At 44.1% G+C, this 20,029-nt stretch overlaps 1 protein-coding gene across 1 annotated transcript in view; it reads left to right on the top strand.

Annotated features, from left to right (window-relative positions):
* Positions 1-20,029, top strand: part of Niban1 (niban apoptosis regulator 1) — a 148,320-nt gene that overhangs the window by 66,171 nt on the left and 62,120 nt on the right. The window contains 4 exon segments of the mRNA XM_036202396.1: positions 1,090-1,220; positions 5,264-5,395; positions 9,115-9,229; positions 13,444-13,608. Of these exon segments, the coding sequence (XP_036058289.1) occupies positions 1,090-1,220; positions 5,264-5,395; positions 9,115-9,229; positions 13,444-13,608 (543 nt within the window).

The following is a 20,029-nucleotide window of genomic DNA, read 5'->3' as shown; positions in this document are numbered from 1 at the left end:
ATCCTTGCTGACCAGTGTGATGATGGAGCTGTGCCTTCAGGATTATGCTTCAGAGTCAGCCAGAGTCACCTGAACTCAAAGAAGAATGTGGACCCAAGTCTACCTCCCTTCAGTATCAGGGACAGTGGGTCCGGAGAGCTGAGGGAGTTGGCTGGGGTTAGATGGTGATTTCTAACACAGTCAGAATGGTGTTCACAGTCCAGGCCTCTAGACTTTTAAATCAGTCCCTCCCTCTACCTCATGGCAATCATATGACACTTTGTATCACAAAAGTCTCCTAAACTAGGAGAACAAGAGCACAAGTCTCTCTCTTCCCTTCCCTCCCTCCCTCCCCCTCTCTCTTCCTTCCTCACTCTTTGTGTGTGTGCACATACAGTAGGGGGGGGGGGGCAGAGGTTGATGACAAGGGATGTCCTCAGCCGCTCTCCACTTTGTTTTTTGAGTCAGGGTCTCTCACTGAACCCTGATCTCACTGATTTAGCTCGTCCCCCGGCCAGCAAGTCCCTGGATCCCCCTGTCTCCCCATCGCCAAGCTTTTCACATGGATGTTGGGATCTAGACTCAGGTCTTCGGCTTGCATAACCAGCCCTTGACCAACTGAGCCATCTTCCCACCTCAGTGTTGTGTTTTCATCCAGGGCTGTGGAGGCAAAAAGACTAGAGGCTCACCTTTCAGGTGCTGAAGAAAAACGAGAGTTGGGTATACAGAGTCTGGAAGGGTAGACTCTGGGATGACTGTCATGTAGGAGAGTAAACAACAAGCTAGCCTGGAGAGGAAGCAAGACAGATTACTCTTAGGGTCATAGCAGGGAGTAAAATGTACACCAAAGACTTCTCTTACTTCCGAATGGTCCCTGGGGACTCTGAGCTCCTCCGAATGACTGATGCTAGAAGATGAGAGAGGGTTCAAAGCAGGTGCAGCAGGTAGCAACACTCCCAGGGAAGACAGGCTGGTAACAAACCCTGGTACCCCAGTCAACAGCGGTGTTTGGGAGATGACGGGGCGGGGGTGGGGATAATTCAAAGTAGTTTGATGTGTGCTCTGTGAGGCATGCTACATTTCAAAATTCGGGTTCTTGTATTTTTCCAGGAAAAACTGAGGCTTCTATCAAAAACTTCAGTCCCTACTACAGCCGTCAATACTCGGTGGCTTTCTGTAATCATGTGCGCAGTGAGGTGGAAGAGCAAAGAGATTTAACGTCACAATTCCTGAAGACCAAGGTAATCCAAGGACATTTGATGTGCATCTTCCCCTCACTGGAGAAAAGGATAGCGATGCTAATATTTCAATTATTCCGATTACAGTTTTTCAAACAACACTAAAATCATTTTATGCTTAAATTAATTAAAAAAATACCACCTTGACATGAGACTATATATGATTTCTTGATTATTGTATGATCTATATGGAAACAAAGCTAGAAGGCTTTAAATCTCATTATATGTTTTTTTTTTTATCATTAATGTTTTGATACCAGGAAATTTAGCTTGCTGTTGTGAAATTCAGTTCAAAACAAAACAAAACAAAACCATGATTAGGTTTGTTTTGGTCAATGATCAAACATGATTTCCTCTGAATTGTCTTTGATCTGGTAAGTGTGTTTCAAAACAAACTCCCTACCTTCCTGGAGTTTGTGCTCCAATGTAGGAGACAGACAATAAACACTGGGAGAAGTTGATAGCAGGTGATGGTGAGGTAATGCTAGAAGCTACAGAGAAACGTGAAGCAAGAGTCTCCTTTGGGGGAAGCTGGTTGGGAAGGAAGCCCTCTGTAGAGACGGCACTGCATCTGATGATGAAATAGGAAGAGACAGTGGATAGCTGTGGAAAGAGCATCCCAAGGAGAGGGAGCAGGAAGTGGGAAGACCTTCAGTCCTGAGATTATCAGCCTGCTGAGAGCTCTGTGAGTCAGGGAGAGCAGTGGGCAGTGACTGCATGCAGACTGGTAGGGACCAGAGACTGTAGGTCCATTGTAAAGGCTTGATTTTAAGTGTGATGGGAAGTCCCAGGACTGGGTACCATATACAGAGTGTTTTAGTCAGGGTTTCTATGGCCATGAAGAGACACCATGACCACAGCAACTCTTATAAAGGAAAACATTTAATTGGGGCTGGCTTACAGTTCAGAGGTTTAGTCCATTATCATCATTATGGGAACCATGGCAGCATGCAGGCAGACATGGTGCTGGAGAAGGAGCTGAGAGTTCTACATCTTGAGCTGCAGGCAGCAGGAAAAAGTCTGGGACACACTTCCTCCAACAATGCTGCACCTACCCCAACAAGGACACACTTCCTACACCTCCTAATAGTAACGTTCTCCATGGGGGCCATTTTTATTCAAATTACCACATAGATTGACACAGAATTTTAAGTGTGTGTGTGTGTGTGTGTGTGTGTGTGTGTGTGTGTGTGTGTAGGTGCCTTAGGGAGTCCAGAAATAGTGTTATGTTCCCTAGAGCTGGAGTTACAGGTGGTTGTGAGCCACCTGGTGTGGGTGCTGGGAACTGAATTTGGATCCTCTGCAAGAGCAGCAAGCACTCTTAACTACTGAGCCAGCTCTCTAGCCCCTGAGATGGTGAAGATGATGATGGTGGTGGTGATGATGGTGGCGGCGGTGATTTTTACATGCATCTGTGGTTATGTTGACCAGGTGGTTGGTTGGTCTGACCTGCAGCCCAGGAGATAGCTGGAGGCTGGGATTGTTAGTTTATAACCAAGAGCAATGTCCTGACGTATGATGGAGGGAGGATGACAGAGGGAGGAAGCACCAGCTTCAGCCCCATTTGTAGACCCTGAAGAGGAGAGAGTCCGGACAAAAACACTAAGAGAGAACACCCTGAGGAGTAGGAGAAATGAGTTAAGAGAGAATGAGTGATGAACGGCCAGTGACTGCTAAGAGGATGAGGGGTTAACCAGAGAATTTAACAGCATGCAGATCCCACAAAAGAGTCTCAGAATATAGGGAGCATGTTAAGGTTGCATGTTCTGAAGCTAGAGAGATGCTCAGCAATTAAGAGTACCTTAAGGATGTGGATTCGGTTCCAAGCACCACATGGTGACTCACAAAATCCACAACTCCAGATCCCAAGTTCCCAAGGATCTGGTGCTCTTCTGTCCTTTGTGGGTGCTAAGCACACATGTGGTGCACACACACACACACACACACACACACACACACACACACACACACGAAACACTTACATACATAAATAAATTTAAGGAGGGACCAGCCTGGGCAACGAATTCCTGCCTTAAACAAAACAAGTGTGAATTCTGTTCCCCAAATCCAGAGACTCAGACAGAGTAAGTCTAGCAGGAGACCATAGTTTCGATTAAGTTTGAGAAAAGCTGCACAGAAGGACTGTAAAGGTGCTTTCTGCCTCATTTAAAGATCCTTTTTATCTTTTAATGAGGCGAGATAGGAGGTTGCCTCATTATCTGGCAGGACAGTCTTTAAGCCCTGGAATTCAGAATGGAATTTATTTTCTCCCTTAGATGAGTCTTAAAAGAAATAGGCCTGTCTCCTCCATCTGAATCCTATAATTTTCTTGCTTTAAAGTATAGTGATATATGTTTGAAGGTAGCATGTTTGTTTAGCAGGGAGAAATCAATGTAATGCCAGTGACAGGTAAGACAAGAGGCACATTCCTATATTTTACAATAATGTGGAAATTGTGTAGCAAAGCAGGGTGAGTATTCTCCTTATACAGAAAACTCAATAAAGACCTAATGAGGACCAACAGAGGCTCCTCTACAACACATATATCAAGATTGATGAGAGCTGCTCATGAATACAAGAGGTAGAACTGATTGGTGCTGGCTTGCCTTGTTCTTCAGCCAAACATGCACTCCTTAAAAAGCAGGCAGATGGGTAAAGTGTTCACAACCTAGGTCACCACTGCTTTTGGAGAAGATGAGATGTATAGAAAGTTGCTTTGATTGAACTGTCAATCATTATTTGTTTGGGTCAGGGTCTCTCTATGTAGCCCTGGCTGTCCTGGAGCTCACAGAGATCCACCTGCATCTGCCTCCCAAGTACTGGGATTAAAGGCCTTTGCCACCACACCTGGCAGAACTGTCAATATGATACAATTTAGAATCACTTGGGAAGAGACACTTAATGAGGAATTATCTGCATCAAGTTGGCCTGTGGACATGTGTCTTGGGTACTTTCCTAATGTTGCAATAGCACACTGTGACCAAGGCAAATTTCTTATAGAAGAGTTTGTTTGGGTCTCACAGTTCCACAGGGCTAGAGTCCATGACCATCATCGCAGGCAGAATGGCAGCAGGCAGGTAGGCATAGTGTTAGAGTAGTAGCTGAGAGCTCACATCTTGAGATACAGCCATAGGCAGAGAATGACAGAGACTTGGAATGGTGCAAGTGTTCTGAAACCTCAAAGCTCGCCTCCCCGCCAACACACTTCAATGCCACATGCTTCCTCCAACAAGGACACACCTCCTAATCCTTCCAAAGCAGTTCCAACAATCTGGGACCAAGTATTCAAACATATGAGCCTATGGGGGTCATTCTCATTCAAACTACTACATTATGGTTCTAGGAGATTGTCTTAGTTGTTGATTGATATGGGAAGACCCAGCCTCCCATTGTGGGCAGCACCATTGAGCAATACAAGAGAGAGAGAGCAATCAATCAATCAAGCAAGCAAGCAAGAATCCATGTACTTATTCTCTTTGCTCTTGACTGGATTTGATGTGACTAGCTGCTTGAGTTACCATCTTGAATTCCCTGAAATGATGAACCATGGCCTGGAATTGTGAGCCAAACAACCTTTTTATTCTCAAAGTTGCTTTAGGAAGTCAAGGTATTTTTATCACAACAGAAACGAAGCTAGGACAATAGGAAAACAATTGATTCTAGAAGTAACCTTGAGGCATGTCAGTGAGTTACAGTAGACGGCTGTATGGGAACTCATTACACTGCCTCACTCATTCTTACCTACAGTTTATCAAGCATGTATTAAGTGCCACGTGCATGCAAAGGATAGGCTTTCTACCATATGCTCTCATTCCTAATCCATATAGAGGGAAATAAAAATCAGAAGAAAACCATGTAACAAGTGTCTGCATTTTCTTTGAAGGAATAGGAAGGGATGATTTGTGGTATCTAAAAGAAAGCAACAATTTCCTCAGGGTCGCTGCACACCATAATTTCCTAAATTATTCCCTGAATATCATGAATAATGTAGTGTTAGTAAGGTATATTATCTCTTGTGACAATTAATTGTACTCATCTTCTTTCAGCCCCCATTGGAACCAGGAACTGTTTTGTATGAAGCTGAGCTCTCCCAGTTTGTTGACGACATCAGGAAATGGAAGGACAGATACATTGTGATTAAAAATGATTTTGCTGTGGAAAGCTATGAGAACAAAGAGGTAAGCTATGCCCAGGTAACCACCAGTTCTTGCAATATTCCTAAAACTTTGGATGCATTAATTGACATGCCCTGGCTTTGGCCTTTGATTGATTGGGTGCTCGTCTCAATTAATAGATATTTGTTGAATATCCACTGTATGCCACATGTCTTGTATGCATCAGAAAGAATAGTAGTTGACTAGACACATGCTTGCAGTCTGGGAAAAGACAGGCTTGGGAAAAGTGGTGGCGGATGAGTGTGGGAATAGGTTGTGCTGCGTGACCTGTGTTTGGTGTAGGAGCATTTTCAGTGATCATTCATTCAACCCCAGGGTTCTTCTCAGCCACTGGCTTGCTGCTGTTCCCTCTGCTCTGTCTCCGTATCTTCCCACCTGAAGCATCACATATGATACATGGCTGAGGAGTTAGTTATTCGGTAAGACAGTGTCTGCATTTCCAGGGGTTCCCACAAACTGAGAGCACTCTGAATGCTTCGTTTCCCTTAGACTCAGGGATTTTTATTCAGTTAGACTTTTCCCTCATTATTTGTCTTATCTGTACAAAGGGGAAAATGAGATCAGGGGTGTAACACATCTAGAGTTGGAGGACTTGAGATTTTAATGTTTCTGCTTCCTTCCCTCCTAGAGAGGGAAGTGAGCAGTGAGTGAATTTGGAAATCTAAAGTTTAGATCAACTTGTGCCAGAGGCTAGAATTAAACTATGGATAAAGAGACGTACCTGTCCCCGAGCATCAGCTGAACTGAGGGGTGAGCTCGAATGATCCCAGCAGATCCTTGGAAATCCCATACTATATGCATTTCTCATTCAGACTCAGTCTCAAGTGCCCTGAAATGCTCACCTATATTAGGATTTCATTCAGTCCATAGCCCCAAGTATCAACATGTTACAGACAATGGTAACAAATTACCATAGGCTTTTCAGAGACTTCCTACAATGTCCTCTTGGAAGGCTGAGGTGAGGTACAGTATCTCAGTGGGCAGTTAACATTATGGGCTTTGAATTACACCTCTGACAGTTACCAGATACATGTCTTTAGCTAAGTTACATATGTATCTGCTCTAAGCTCAGTTTTCTCTTCTCACAATGACAAGTGTAGCCCCAGAATAAAATGAATAAATACACCAAGGCACCGAGTGTATAGCTAGCCCATGGTGTAGTCCAGCACAGAGCAGTTCCTGATAGGATTGCTATTAACCGAGAGAGCTTGTTATCAGGTTTATTGAGCTTTGCACCCATATTTAACAGTAAATGAAATTTCTTTGTGAATTAAATTTTGGTGGTTTTCCCCCTTTTTTCACTTTTAAAGATGTTCTCCCTCAATTTGAAATTTATTCTTTCTTTTCTTTGCTCATTATTTTCAAGTAATTTGTTTAGGTTATAAAGATATGAGTAAATTTGATAATGATTAAATAGTTATCAAGACCACCTGGGTATTTAAATAAAAATTCCATGTAATTTGTCATCATTGCTGGACATTATAACAAGGTCCTGTTTGTTAATTTATAGAAGTATTTCTTAAAATCACATGTAAGACATTAGCTAGGGGCTGGACAGATGGTTCAGCAGTTTAGAGAGAGCACCAGCTGCTCTTACAGAGGACCTGGGTTCAATTCCCAGCACCAACATGCCAGCTCACAACTGTCTGTAACTCCAGTTCCAGGGGATCTGACACCGTCACACAGACGTACATGCAGGTAAAACATCAATGCACATAGAGCAAATATAAATCATTGGAAAGAGTTAGACATTATTTGTTAATATTTTGTTACTTTATTGAGAGCCCACTTTGGTGGTGAGCACAGGGGCACCAAAGCATTCTCATTCATACTTCATCCCAATTTCCCTCACATTCGCTGGGGACTTGGTAGATGCCAGGATGAGTCCAGAATCTGTCACCGCTGGGTCATTGCACATTATTGGGCCTCTGTGAGTTTTAGTTTTCTCACTTGTAAAATGGAGATAGTATCTAATTCACAGTGCCGTCTTGAGGACCAAATGATACAATGTGTTTAGAAGCTTCTTATAGCCCCAAACAAAATTCACAGCTGAGTCCTGTCTGAATCAATTGCTTCACACTATCTCAAAATGATACAGATAAAGATTCTTCTGTTATACTCTGGGTCCCCAGTGTGGTGAAGTAGCTGATTAGTGGTTCTTCCAAGAATTAAAACAAGTTTTGTTTGTGGCTCTCCAGGCCCCGCCTTACAGATGGAGAATGTGTTACTGTTATTTTGAGTTTGTTGCCCAGATCAATGTTATTTTAGTTATTCCCAAGGGCACACTTGAGACTTTGGGTCCCACAGCTTCTTGGTTTCAATTCTCAACTAGCCCCCAAGTTACTACTTTCAGTAATTTGTCTTGACAACCAGCCTGCCCATCAGATGCACACACTTGCATTTTCATCTCCTCTGTTTGCCCCTGGGGGGCGGGTGTTGGCTTAGGCACTTAGCAGGGCACTGGATTTCATTTGGGTTTCTCAGGCAGCAGAATGTCTTATCTGCCAGCCAGAATGCCTTCTGATGTCCTAAAACTGCACTGCTGACCCAGAGCTTCACTGCAAACAATCCAGCCATGTCTGAGGGCAAATGACTGTGCGTTTATTATGGCAACATCTTTGTGTTTTTGGTGAGACTCCATGGTAACCATCATCGTAGTTACGTGTTCCACGGTGTCACTCAGCATCTTATGTGGCCCACGACAGCTGAGTACTTCGTGCATTGTGTGTGTGTGTGTGTGTGTGTGTGAGAGAGAGAGAGAGAGACAGAGAGACAGAGAGAGAGACAGAGAGAGAGACAGAGACAGAGACAGAGAGACAGAGACAGAGAGAGAGAGACAGAGAGAGAGAGACAGAGAGACAGAGACAGAGAGAGAGAGACAGAGAGAGAGAGACAGAGAGACAGAGACAGAGAGACAGAGACAGAGAGACAGAGACAGAGAGACAGAGACAGAGAGACAGAGACAGAGAGACAGAGACAGAGAGACAGAGAGACAGAGACAGAGAGACAGAGACAGAGAAAACAGAGACAGAGAGAGAGAAAACAGAGACAGAGAGAGAGAGAAAGACAGACAGAGAGAGAGAGAAAGACAGACAGAGAGAGAGAGAAAGACAGACAGAGAGAGAGAGAGAAAGACAGACAGAGAGAGAGAGAGAAAGACAGACAGAGAGAGAGAGAGAGAGAGAGAGAGAGAGAGAGAGAGAGAAGGTTGCCAACCTTGTGGTTATCAGAATGAGTCAGAGACATCAGCATCTGAAGGGGTGACCGCGGTATAGACATAGATGTTACTGATATCCCGTTTTTCCATTTAAGAACACCTCCCGGGAGTCTCCTCGAGATTAGGGACTCTGGTTTACGATTCCGGGAGTGACTGTCAAACAGAAGAAAAAAAATACTCCGGGGTGGTGGCGCACGCCTGTAATCCCAGCACTCGGGAGGCAGAGGCAGGCGGATCTCTGTGAGTTCGAGGCCAGCCTGGACTACAGAGCAAGTTCCAGGAAAGTTGCAGAACTACACAGAGAAACCCTGTCTCGAAAAAACACCACCACCACCACCACCAACAAAGAAAACCCAAACAAGATGAATGTCGTAGTGTGGGGATGTCTAACACTGGATATATGTGTCTGGACTTGTTTGGTCTTTTTTTTTTTTTTTTAAGATTTCTGACATTTTAAAAATACATGTATTGGGGGAAATCATTCATTCGTGTCTCTTCTTCTTAGGCCTATCAGAGAGGAGCTGTTCCTAAAGGCCGAATTCTTCCAGCAGGAGGCAAGGTTTTAACCTCAGAAGAGGAATATAATCTCTTATCTGATAGGCATTTCCCAGACCCCATTGGTGAGTTCCCCCGTCTTTCCCTGAACTTACTTTGTGTAGCTAGACCAGCAGTCCTCAATGAGGGAGAATAGTCCCCTTCCAGGGACATTTGGCAGTGTCTGGAGACTTGGAAGGTGAGCGATACAGACATCTAGACCAGCAATTCTGTTAAACAACCCACAGTTCACAGGGCAACCCCAAAGAGAGAGATGAGTAGCCTAAGGTACCAGTGATAATGCTATGGTGGGGAAACCCTGTGCTGAACCCTGGCATTCCATATACAGCTAGATAATGGAATTTGTTACTCTAGGTGGACGTTATACTGTTTCTATTACTTCACATCCATTGAATCACACAGGCAATTACCGTGTTTCAGGCAATGGAAAGTGTGTTCTCAGTCAGGTATCTTAGAGCTGTAGGGATACACTATAGAATTTGATAATAACACTCAAGATGGCAGAAACACACAGGTCAGGCATTCTGTGTGGCAGGTACAGTTTCATTTTTTCAGTAAGCAAGTCTTGACCTGTTAGGGATTATTACCTCATTTTTACAGTGATATGCAATAAAATATTCTCAGTTGTTGAAAAGTAAGCACATGTTAAGTAAATACTACAGGAACTCATAGCTACGGAGTAAAAGAAAGCACCGCCTTTGTTCACCCGTCTATAAACAACGCCAAGCGCTGCTGTAGAAAGAGCATTGGCTGAGAACTGGGGGCCTGGATGCGGATGTAGCTCCCACTGCGAGGCTTAGCAATGGTTTTCAGGGTAGCAGGCCCTGAGCACTTCTGGCTTCTCTTTCTTTCTTCTGCTTTAAAATGGAGCCTTGAACTTGAAATTTTTGGAAGATTCTTTCCAGCTTTAAAATTCTTTGATTCTCATTCATTTCACTTATTTTTATGTGAAGAAAATGATGGATACTATATAGGCTAAATAGGGCGTTTCATAGAAATTCATGAACTGTACATAATATAATAACTCCATCTGCCTTTGTGTAAATCACCCCGCACATTCATTACTTGCTTTCTTGAAGAGAGCCCTGGATCTTATTAATAGGCATCATCATTTCATCAGAATTTATGGAGAACTATATAATCATTCCATCAGTTGTTAGTCTGGGGTAGATTGCTTAGTGTGGTGTTTTTAATAATACAATTATGGATAGTACACGGACCATAAAACTAGATTATCAAATTATTACTAAGTAATTCAGGCTAAAGCAATGTTTTATGTGCTTACTACCTAGCAAATACATGAAAAATTTTCCCAACATCTACCTGTCTGCTACGTTGGCTGTGTACCCGCAACTAAAAATGAGAATACCAGCATGTTGATTCTTGAGAATCTCTCCAGAACTTTCCAATGTAATCTGTCAGAACAGACAATACACTTATGGATTTATTGATGAAATCATATCATAAGGAATGAAAAGCATAAAGCTTGTGTGACTCATGCCTAGATAGCCCAGGGCTTCACACACAGCATTTCAGTGACTATTTTTATTGTATGGTGTGGCCTGCTGAGTTTTAAAAATAGAATATTCCACAATAGCTCATTTGTGATAAGTCTTGGAAATCAACTCAGAAAAAAATGTAGATGGATGGAATCTAGGAAATGTTGTGGAAGGTTTAATGAGAGGTAACTGGAGATTAGAGGGAGTGGATTTTGTAGGGATTGCTGAAGTTCTTGAATAGAGAGAGTCAGTGTTACTTTCTGCCATTTGTGTGACATTTGTGACATCTCAGAAAGGGCAGGAAGACTTGCTTCATAAACCACATGAGTCAAATTTACCCCATGCTGCTACTTCTACCCACGAGAACAAATTTAAACATGTTTAAAAAGTGAGGTGCTAACATTGCTGGAGGGGAGGCACTGGACACTAGGGGATTAGTGTATGTTCTCTGTGGCATGATCTGCCAGCGTGATCTATCAAAAGTGCCCCATGCTTTACCACTGTGAGTCAATCATTGGGCATTTTATTAGATAGAATCTGGTTTGCTGCACACAATGAAATTCAAGTTAAGTCTGCAAGGTTTTATTATCTTCATATAAAGTACTTGAGTGCTACTCCAGGCTTAGTGTGGCAGATCCATGTATTTGTCAAGGACTTGGGTTCTTCTGGCTTTCTCCTTTTTAAAGTTTGGGTGCTTATTAGCACTTGCTATTCTAACAGCAGCATGGATACTGGAGCCATGGCTCCTTCCATGTAGCAAGAAGGAGAAAAGGGAGGAAGTGGGGGTGTTTGCTTTCTTTAAGGATGCCTGCAGGAGGTCTGATATGGCAGTTCAGGTTATTTCACATTGGCTATAGCTTAGGAACAGTAGGCTGCCATACTCCAAGGGAGGCTGAAATGTATGTGAAATTTTCATTTTTCAAAACTTCCTGCTCCGTTAAGACGAGCTCACAACTGCAGGAATGGGGAGTCTCTTCCGTGTGTAACTGTTGGTTTGTTTTTGTGTACATGTGTTGATTCCTTCTTATGTTCTGGGTGTTGTGCTGTCACTAGTGGGCTCAGCTTGTGTTCCCAGGCCATTCTGTCTCTTGCCTTTAGATTTCAGGGCAGTGGAAACCTGTACTTGTTGTAACCAAATCTCATTTTATCTTGGATTATTCATTTTCCAAGAGCTGACTTAGTTCTGAAAGCTTCCCTTATGGTTCTGATCCATTTCTTGGTATGCCCAGCATGCTCCAGCCTCTTAGAGGGATCCACTTTCCTTCCTTTCCTAGAGATTTGTTCTCACAGGACACACTGTACCTTCTGTGTGTTCCCCATGGCTGTAGAAAGAAGTTGGATCTTCTAACCAATGTGATGTCATGTGATAGGGATGCAAGGATTAGGCTGGGTAGGGTTTCTGAAGAGAGGCATGGTTTCACATTAGTTTCTGGGATTGATTTTGAAGAAATAGTTAGACCTCTCCTTATATTTATATCTATCTATAGCTATCTATCTCTCTGTCTCTCTAGCTATATCTTTGTGTTTGCTCATGTGTTGATAGAGTTGAACCCAGATATTGGGCAGCTACTCTACCATTGAGCTAGACCTGTAGCCTCCTAGTCTTGTCTTTTCAGGGCTTCTCAACTTTTTTAGATCAACAGAGCATATCTGTTCGTTCAACACGATGAAGTTGAATGTCTTCTAGGTTCTACAACTCTACACACACACACACACACACACACACACACACACACACACACACACACACACAAAGGCTATGTCAGAAGTGACTCCATCCTCTAGAAGCCACTCTTCAGAGAAGGGTGTATCCAAGAATCAAGAAGCAAGGTTCCTCTACCCACCCTTCCTCCTCCGTGGGGGGCAGGCATGGAAACTGGCCACTGTCCTATTTTCAGAGAATATTAGAGATCACATAGTTCTGTCCTGGTGGCAGGTGCCAGTGAAGGCTTATCAGAGAAGGTGACCTTTTGAATCACTTAGTGGAAGGTAAAATGATTTTTCTCTAAGAGAGTATGATGGGAAAGAAGGAAGGTGATAAGGATTGCAGGAATCACTTCAAGTTGTGGAAGGGATGGACACCCTTTGGAGGGGTAAAGACCACAAGTAGAGTGGAGCCAAACACACAACTGTACAAGTGCCAACCCTTGACACGGGGAGAGAGGTGGCGAAGGATGTAAGAGATGACACTTTGTGGGGGGGATAAACATAGACCCCCATGAGAACCAGGAGAGATGCACATTCAGCCGGGGAGGGAATGTTGTCTGAAGAATGGAGTGCTGGCAGCACACGTGTCACAGACCAAAGTCAACGGACAATGGGTAGGTAAGCCGCGGGCTGGTGGCCACGGTGACATTCGTGACTTCAGCCATTGGGTTCAGGAGCTGGTGTGGCAGCAATCAGGCGGAGTGAGGAGAGGAGTATGCTGTGCAGTCAGCACATGTTGCTCAGCTTTACCACAGAGGGGGGAGAAACCTGGGGGAACCAGAGCCCGCAAGGAGTGGGTGAGGCCCAGAGATGCAGGGAAGGGGGCTCTGCGGGTGGGTCTTGGAGATGCTTTCAACAGCAGGGAGCCGAGGAAGGTGTGTTGGCTGTCTGCCTCTCTCTGTGGAGGAGTAGGCTATACCTGTGGGAAGGACAGACTGTGCAGACAGTAGGATGAAGAACCCCCACTTCCCTACCACCCTGCCATCCCCTGTCTTCCCTGGATACTTTTACAGACTGAAATAAGTATTTAAGACACAACTCATGCTTCACAACTATCTGTTCTTCCGTTCTAGCTTCCAGTGAGAAGAACTCTCAGCCCTTCGTGGTCCTGCCCAAGGCATTCCCGGTGTACCTGTGGCAGCCTTACCTCAGGCATGGCTACTTCTGTTTCCAGGAGGCCGCTGAGCAGCAGCGGTTCAGCGCTCTTCTCAGTGACTGCATCAGACACCTGAATCATGGTAGGCTCGGCGGCTGGCTTCCCTCGTGGCCACATTTTCTGAACTGCCTCGCTCAGTCATCTGCTACCATAATTCTTAGAGCCTCAGAGGGCATTGCCCTCGGGAAGGAAAGGGGAGCCATGGGCAGTGAGCCTTGAAAACAAGGAGCCCGAAGTCTTGGTGGGACAGAGAGCAGAGCGTGTTGGCAGGTGCAGGCCTGTTCTAGACTGCTTTCTGGTAATTCATTATCCTGGCCATTCCATCAATCATATCCTTCTTCCTACTCCTTTTCCCTGGTGCTTTTACCTTGTTTGTTTGTTTTGGGGAACTATTTGATTTTGAATACAGGGTCTTGCTATGTAATACTAGCTGCTCTGATACCCACTATGCATCCCAGTCTTGAACTCACAGTAAACTTCTTGCCTCAATCTCTTGAGCACTGGGACTATGAGCGGGTACCACCATTCCCAGTTTTCCTGGTACTTTTAATTATAAGCCAGCAAGAATGTACCAGTTGACCCTGGTAAAGCTGTAATCTCTATATCATTTTTTCTTTTATTTCTGTGTAATAGTTACTCAGTTAAGATCAATGAGAAGGTTGATTGTAGTCTAATACTTGTTTTTCAATTAGCAGGCATGTTGGTTAGCTCCCTGTTGCTGTGGTGGATAAAGTTTATTTTGTCTTACGTTTTGGAGGTTGCTGTCTGTGGTGGATTGGCCCTGTGGTTCTGGGCCTGTGATGAGGCTGCATATCTCAGCAAGAGGGAAGCAGGAGAGAGGAGGGGGCTGGGGTCCCATAATCTGCTTCAAGGGAAGGTTCTTAATCATCTTCAGGAACTCCAACCATTGACAATACTGCCACAAGCCCAAAGCTGGGGACTGAGTCTTTAACACACAGCCCTTAGGAGGACTTACCCAAACCCCAGAGGCAGTTCTTAAAACTTGGAAGGGGCGTAAGAATTGTGAGGAGAACCTGATTGAAGCCCAGAGAGACAGCTTAGTGGTTATGAGTGTTTGCTACTCTCTCAAAGGACTAGAGGTCAGTTCCTAGCACCCACTTTGCGGAGCTCACACTGTCTGTAACTCCACCTCCAGGGAGGTCTGATGCTCTCATCTGGCCTCTGTGGACAACTGCACCCATGTGCATATAATCCCACATAGATACACACATGCGATTTAAAATAAAACACATCTTAAAACTTAACTAAAACCCAGGAGCTTCAGTTCTACCCGAGATAGTCCGATTCAGTGCAATTGGTGGGAGGCAGGTTCTGCATTTCTAACAAGCTGCCAAGTGATGTCACTGGCCACACTTGAAGTGGCACAGCTTTAGATAGTGTTATTTTGCTTTTCAGTATGGATTTACTTACTAATCCATCTGTAAGTAAAAATTTTTCATTCCAGTGTGTCATCTCTGACATTTTTTATATGAATATGGTTTTGTCTGGGCTTGCAGATAACTGAACTGTGTTCTTTGGCAGTTAGAAAGACAGGCAGTCAAATGTCACAGAGGGGCTTACCTTGTACAAGTGTAGAATAAGGAAGCATTTGCTCTCTTTGGGAGTCTGAACGCAAATGGGATGGAGGAAGAAACACACCCACAAGTTCTAAGTTGATAGCTAGCAAAGTTACTGTGGTAGAGAGTAACTAGAAGTCACAGGGAGTGAAAAAGTGTAACAGATGGTCCCAACCCCAAAGTAGCTTAACTTAAGGATCTTGTAGATCACGAGAGTGTAAAAGTGGTACCCACAGGGTGGGCTGTGTGCAGTGTGGTGCCCTTCCCTGATGCTGACAAGGGCCCTCTCTGCCTGGTCACCAGAGCGTTTTGAGTATTGTGTTTTGTGGTTTCACAGTCTACCAGTCAACAAAACAACCCCCCGTCGCTGTACTCTGTATGGGAGGGATTTAACACTTTGTTGTAAAATAGGCTTTGCAGCTGATGGTTTTTTTACTCCATGGTAGTATTAGGTAAATATTTGAGCTTGTCTAAGGCAGGCTAGGCTAAGCTGGGATGCAGGTTAGGTGTATCAGCTGCAATTTCAGTTTACGGTGGGCGTGTCACGATGCTGCTCCATGGTAAGTCAAGGAGCACTTGTATGCATAGTGCTGTGGACATGCTAAGTAAGCACTTTGTCAAGTCTTGAGCAATACCTACAGCCTTGTACAGAATTTTGTTTTGCAGGGGAGATCTCTGAACAGATGCGTTTTGATCTGAGTCATAGTAAAAAGCACCCCACCACACACACGCTGCAGCTAATTTTGTAAAACACTTATTTTCATGTTTGGAGGTTTCCCTGACATTATCAGTTCCACAGAGTTGACAGTCACTAGTGCTACATCTCGGCCAGTTCTTGGTTATATATCTATGGGTGGATGGATGGTGTATGTGTCCATGTATGTGTATGTGTCAGAGCATGCATGTGGAGATCAGTTGATAACTTTTGGGAGTTTGTTCTTTCCTGCCACCACATGGGTTCTGGGGACCAAACTCACTTTGTCAGGCTTGGAAACAAGTGCCCTTACCTGCAGAGCCAGTTCCCAACTCTTGGTTTTAATGTGTATGTCAATAGATGCTAATAAAAAAAAAAAAATAGATGTAACTTTTCCTACAGCAACTCCAGGTAACGTAATATTGACTCTGAATTAGAGCCTTTATAAAAATGATTCCCTTATTACTATCATGCCTGTCTACCTGGCACTAGCTTAGTTTTCTGTAGACTTAGAACCTCTGCACTTCGAGTCTTGGTCTAGTCAGAACACACAGCTGGCACTAACTCAGGAAATACAGAGTTGTACTGAACAGAGAATGAGTTCTGCCCAGTCAAGGGACTTGCTGCATTTTCCATTCCTTGTACATAATAGGAATTTCTCTGGGGAGTTTTGGATGATGTGGAGCCTGCATTTAGACACCATTTATGGAAGATCTCAGCCAATTCAGAGCCCAGCTCTGCTCTCTAGGATGTTGTCAAGGCACGAAGACAATGAAGTCTAGTTATAGTTCCCTGGTCTGTGGCATATTCTTCAAAGACCATTTGTTCCCCCACTGAGTCTGTATGCAGACAACTGGGCATGGGCCATCATAGCATTACAGAGAGCAGTCCTTGGCTGTTGCAGGCCAATGAGCTCATGGGGGTTTTCCCCATCTTGCCCCACCCCCTGATTTTTTCCCCTTGTGTTTGATGGCACAATGTACCACTGTTTTTACTGAATCACTTTTTCTGTCCCAAGTCTCTACCTATTATTCATTGTGTGGTCTTGAATAAGGCATTAAGGGGTTTCTCAAGCTGCTGGTTCACTGTATTTACCAGAGTTGTTCAGAAGGGCTATAAAACACTGGCTGTAACTAGGGTCAGAAACTCTGAAGGGGCTACTGTCATCTTCTGCCACAAGCAAGCCAAAGGACCCAGCCTGCTGTTGTCTCTGCTCCCTTGACTCTAAGGCCACCTTACATCTCTGCGGAGAACGGGGTCCTAGATGTTTGAGTGCTTGGTATCAGCCTCTGCCCATCCCACATGGGCTGCTGCTTCTTTTGTTTTGTTTTGTTTTGTTTTTTGAGACAGGGTTTCTCTATGTAGCCCTGGCTGTCCTGGAACTTACTCTATAGGGCTGGCCTCGAATTCACAGAGATTCACCTGTCTCTGCCTCCCAGGTGCTGGGATTAAAGGCGTGTGCCACCACTGCCCCGACTATGTGGGCTTCTTAAGATACATTCCCTGGTGCTCAGGTCAACAACAGCCCAGCCCATTTGTCCCAAAAATGTTAGGTCCTAATTGTTCTAGATATTCATATCCATTCTGAATCCAGAAGCACTGCTGTTGTACTTAAGAGGTTTATGTATTTCCTCTTTAACCTTGTCAAAGGTCCTGTCTTGACCTTCTTTTTATATAGTATGGCTGTCTCAAGATAGATGAAGACAAGTGGAGAGATTTATGGTCCTTCATCCTTCAGAGAGAGAGAGAGAGAGAGAGAGAGAGAGAGAGAGAGAGCAAGAGCGAGCGAGCAGTCACTAGGATTATTTTTGCCAAGGAGCTCCAACTGTACTGGGCAGTGGACACATGTCTGGTTTGGTTTTGTTTTTCTTTTTTGAGTAGATAGAAGAAGATATCACAAGATTAATCTTTATAGGACATCACATTCCAACTCAATTTTATTGCATGGCATCTGTGAACAGCAGCTGCTGCCACCTGTCCATTTAGAATTCACACGGCAGTTCCCAGTCCCTGACCATGTCAGGTGCCACCAAGTGGGACTTAGAGTTCCAAGATGTTCTGAGGCAGCTTTCTCCAAAACTCCATCTTGTGCTTCACAGATACAGAGCTGAACACAGGCTATGGGGATAATGGTCATTATCAGCATGCATCTGCTTCTCCAGCTCAGGAGACACAGGACAGGGGGAATGTGTTCCTGGCAGGAGGAACGGGGTAATGGAGAGCTGAAAAGCAACACAGATTATGGACTCTTAGGAGAGCTGAAGGAATTCTGTGAGCTGGAGGGCACAGATCAGAAAGAGGAGAGAAGTGGAGATGGGGAAATGGACTAGATCCCAACTAGAAAGGGGCTTTGTATTACATATTAAGATTTGGACTTCTTCTGAAAGTTGTAAGTAGGTAAGGGACCTGCCACTCATGTCCTTTCAAGGGGTCACAGTTGGCTGCAGCGTAAGCAGCATAGCATTCTGTGGTGTGCTTAGGAATTTGGGGCTAGCAACAATAGATGGCCATAGCCTACACCAGAGAGCCTCAATTAGTGGGAACTCATCAATAGGAAGCCATAGTTCTTGCTCTAAAGGAGCAGGACAAAAGAGAACATGGAGTAGCTATTAAGATCCAGTATTTGGTGACTCTTCCATGGAAGTAAATGCTGACACCTTCGTTCAGTGGTGCTGTGCTAGCCTGAAGGACAGCCAGTACTCCCACTGAACAAGTGCTGTGCTTATTTCCATCATTAGGAACACCCAGGAAGAGGGAGGGTAGGCTATCTGGGAAACAGAGGACAGCGGGTTGAGAATGTCTAGAAGAACCCAGGGTGATCTCCCAGGCCAAGAGATCACAGTGATGTCACTAAGGACACCCTGAAAGCAATTCAATCACACTTGTGACTTCCAAGGGCTCTGGTGGTGGGGTGAGCCGGCTCAATGGGATATTATTACTACGTGATTGCATTTTTGAATCGGTTCCTTTGACAGTGCCGTGTGCCTTGAGCTCTTAGCCAGAACTCCCAGGTGAAAGCAAACACTTGCATTAGATTTGATTTTGACACTTCACATTTTCAAGTGTTCAATACATGTTGCTGAGTTAAATTAGATTTCAGAAACAGAAAAGGACTTTTCAATTCAAATGAGATGCAGTCAGTCCTTTTAATGCGTTTATTTCGATGTGGTGTTTTCTGTTCTTCAGCAGTCTGCAGCAGATCTCAAGGTTTATTTTCACCAACTTAATATCTACACACAGTCTAGTAATACCTACAAAGCAAGTTTATTACGTGAGGGACTGTCTGGTGTGGGTACCAATCAATGCTAACTGAAAATACTGAGTGAATTTTATTATGTAATAGGGAACACTTTTGAATTTGTGGCACACATGTTTATGAACAAGCAGACCTATGAGTTGGAAAATTCTAACTGATGCCTAATCATTTTTGGCCAATGTATTACAAATAAACAATATTGGGAGATAAGCAAAACAGAAAATCCACAATTTTTATAAACAGCTCTTTGAATGCTTTTACTTGTAGAAATTATAGAAATTCTTTCCTTTTCTTCCAATGCATAGAAAACCTTTAAGCAAGAGACCTCATCTCAAAAATGGTGAAATGATGCCGGAGATACCCACTGTCCACCTCCAGCCTCCACATGCATGTGTGTGCATGAACACATGCACCCACACAGCTGTGAACCCCCAAAATACACAAGCACACACCCTTTATAAGCTGGGAACAAAGTGCTTGGTAATTACTGTTCCCTAAAAATGAGATGCCAGTTTCTTGTTTTAGAAGGGACGATCTTAAACTCACTCTCTTCACCAAGACCACTTCTAGAGGTCACCCGTGCTTATTGTGTGACCGGGCTAATACTCTAAAATGGCAAATACTTCTCTTTGTCCCTCTGTGGGTGTGAGGGTTTCTCTGAAGTCATTACTTGTCCTTTTCTGACCTTGCTGGTTGTTTATAAGACCCTAGACTTGGGAAGGAAGTTCGTGGTTCCCTAATCTATGTCTTCGAGTTTACTTATGATAAAGCTTAAGTAGGACACTGCTGGTCGGTGAAGAGAACCCAGTGCCTTCACTCCTGGTCCCCGACATCCATTTACTAATTCTCAACATTACTTTCCAAAAGACAAGCCATCTTCTGGACATTTTGAACACATGATTCTTAAATCAAACTACTCTTATGATCTGTTGCCATGATCCACAGTGAAATAGATCTGGAGTTGTCATCTAAGGTC

The sequence above is a fragment of the Onychomys torridus genome, chromosome 11, assembly GCF_903995425.1.
Source record: "Onychomys torridus chromosome 11, mOncTor1.1, whole genome shotgun sequence".
Lineage (NCBI taxonomy): Eukaryota > Metazoa > Chordata > Mammalia > Rodentia > Cricetidae > Onychomys > Onychomys torridus.
This window is presented reverse-complemented; position numbering and strand designations above follow the sequence as displayed.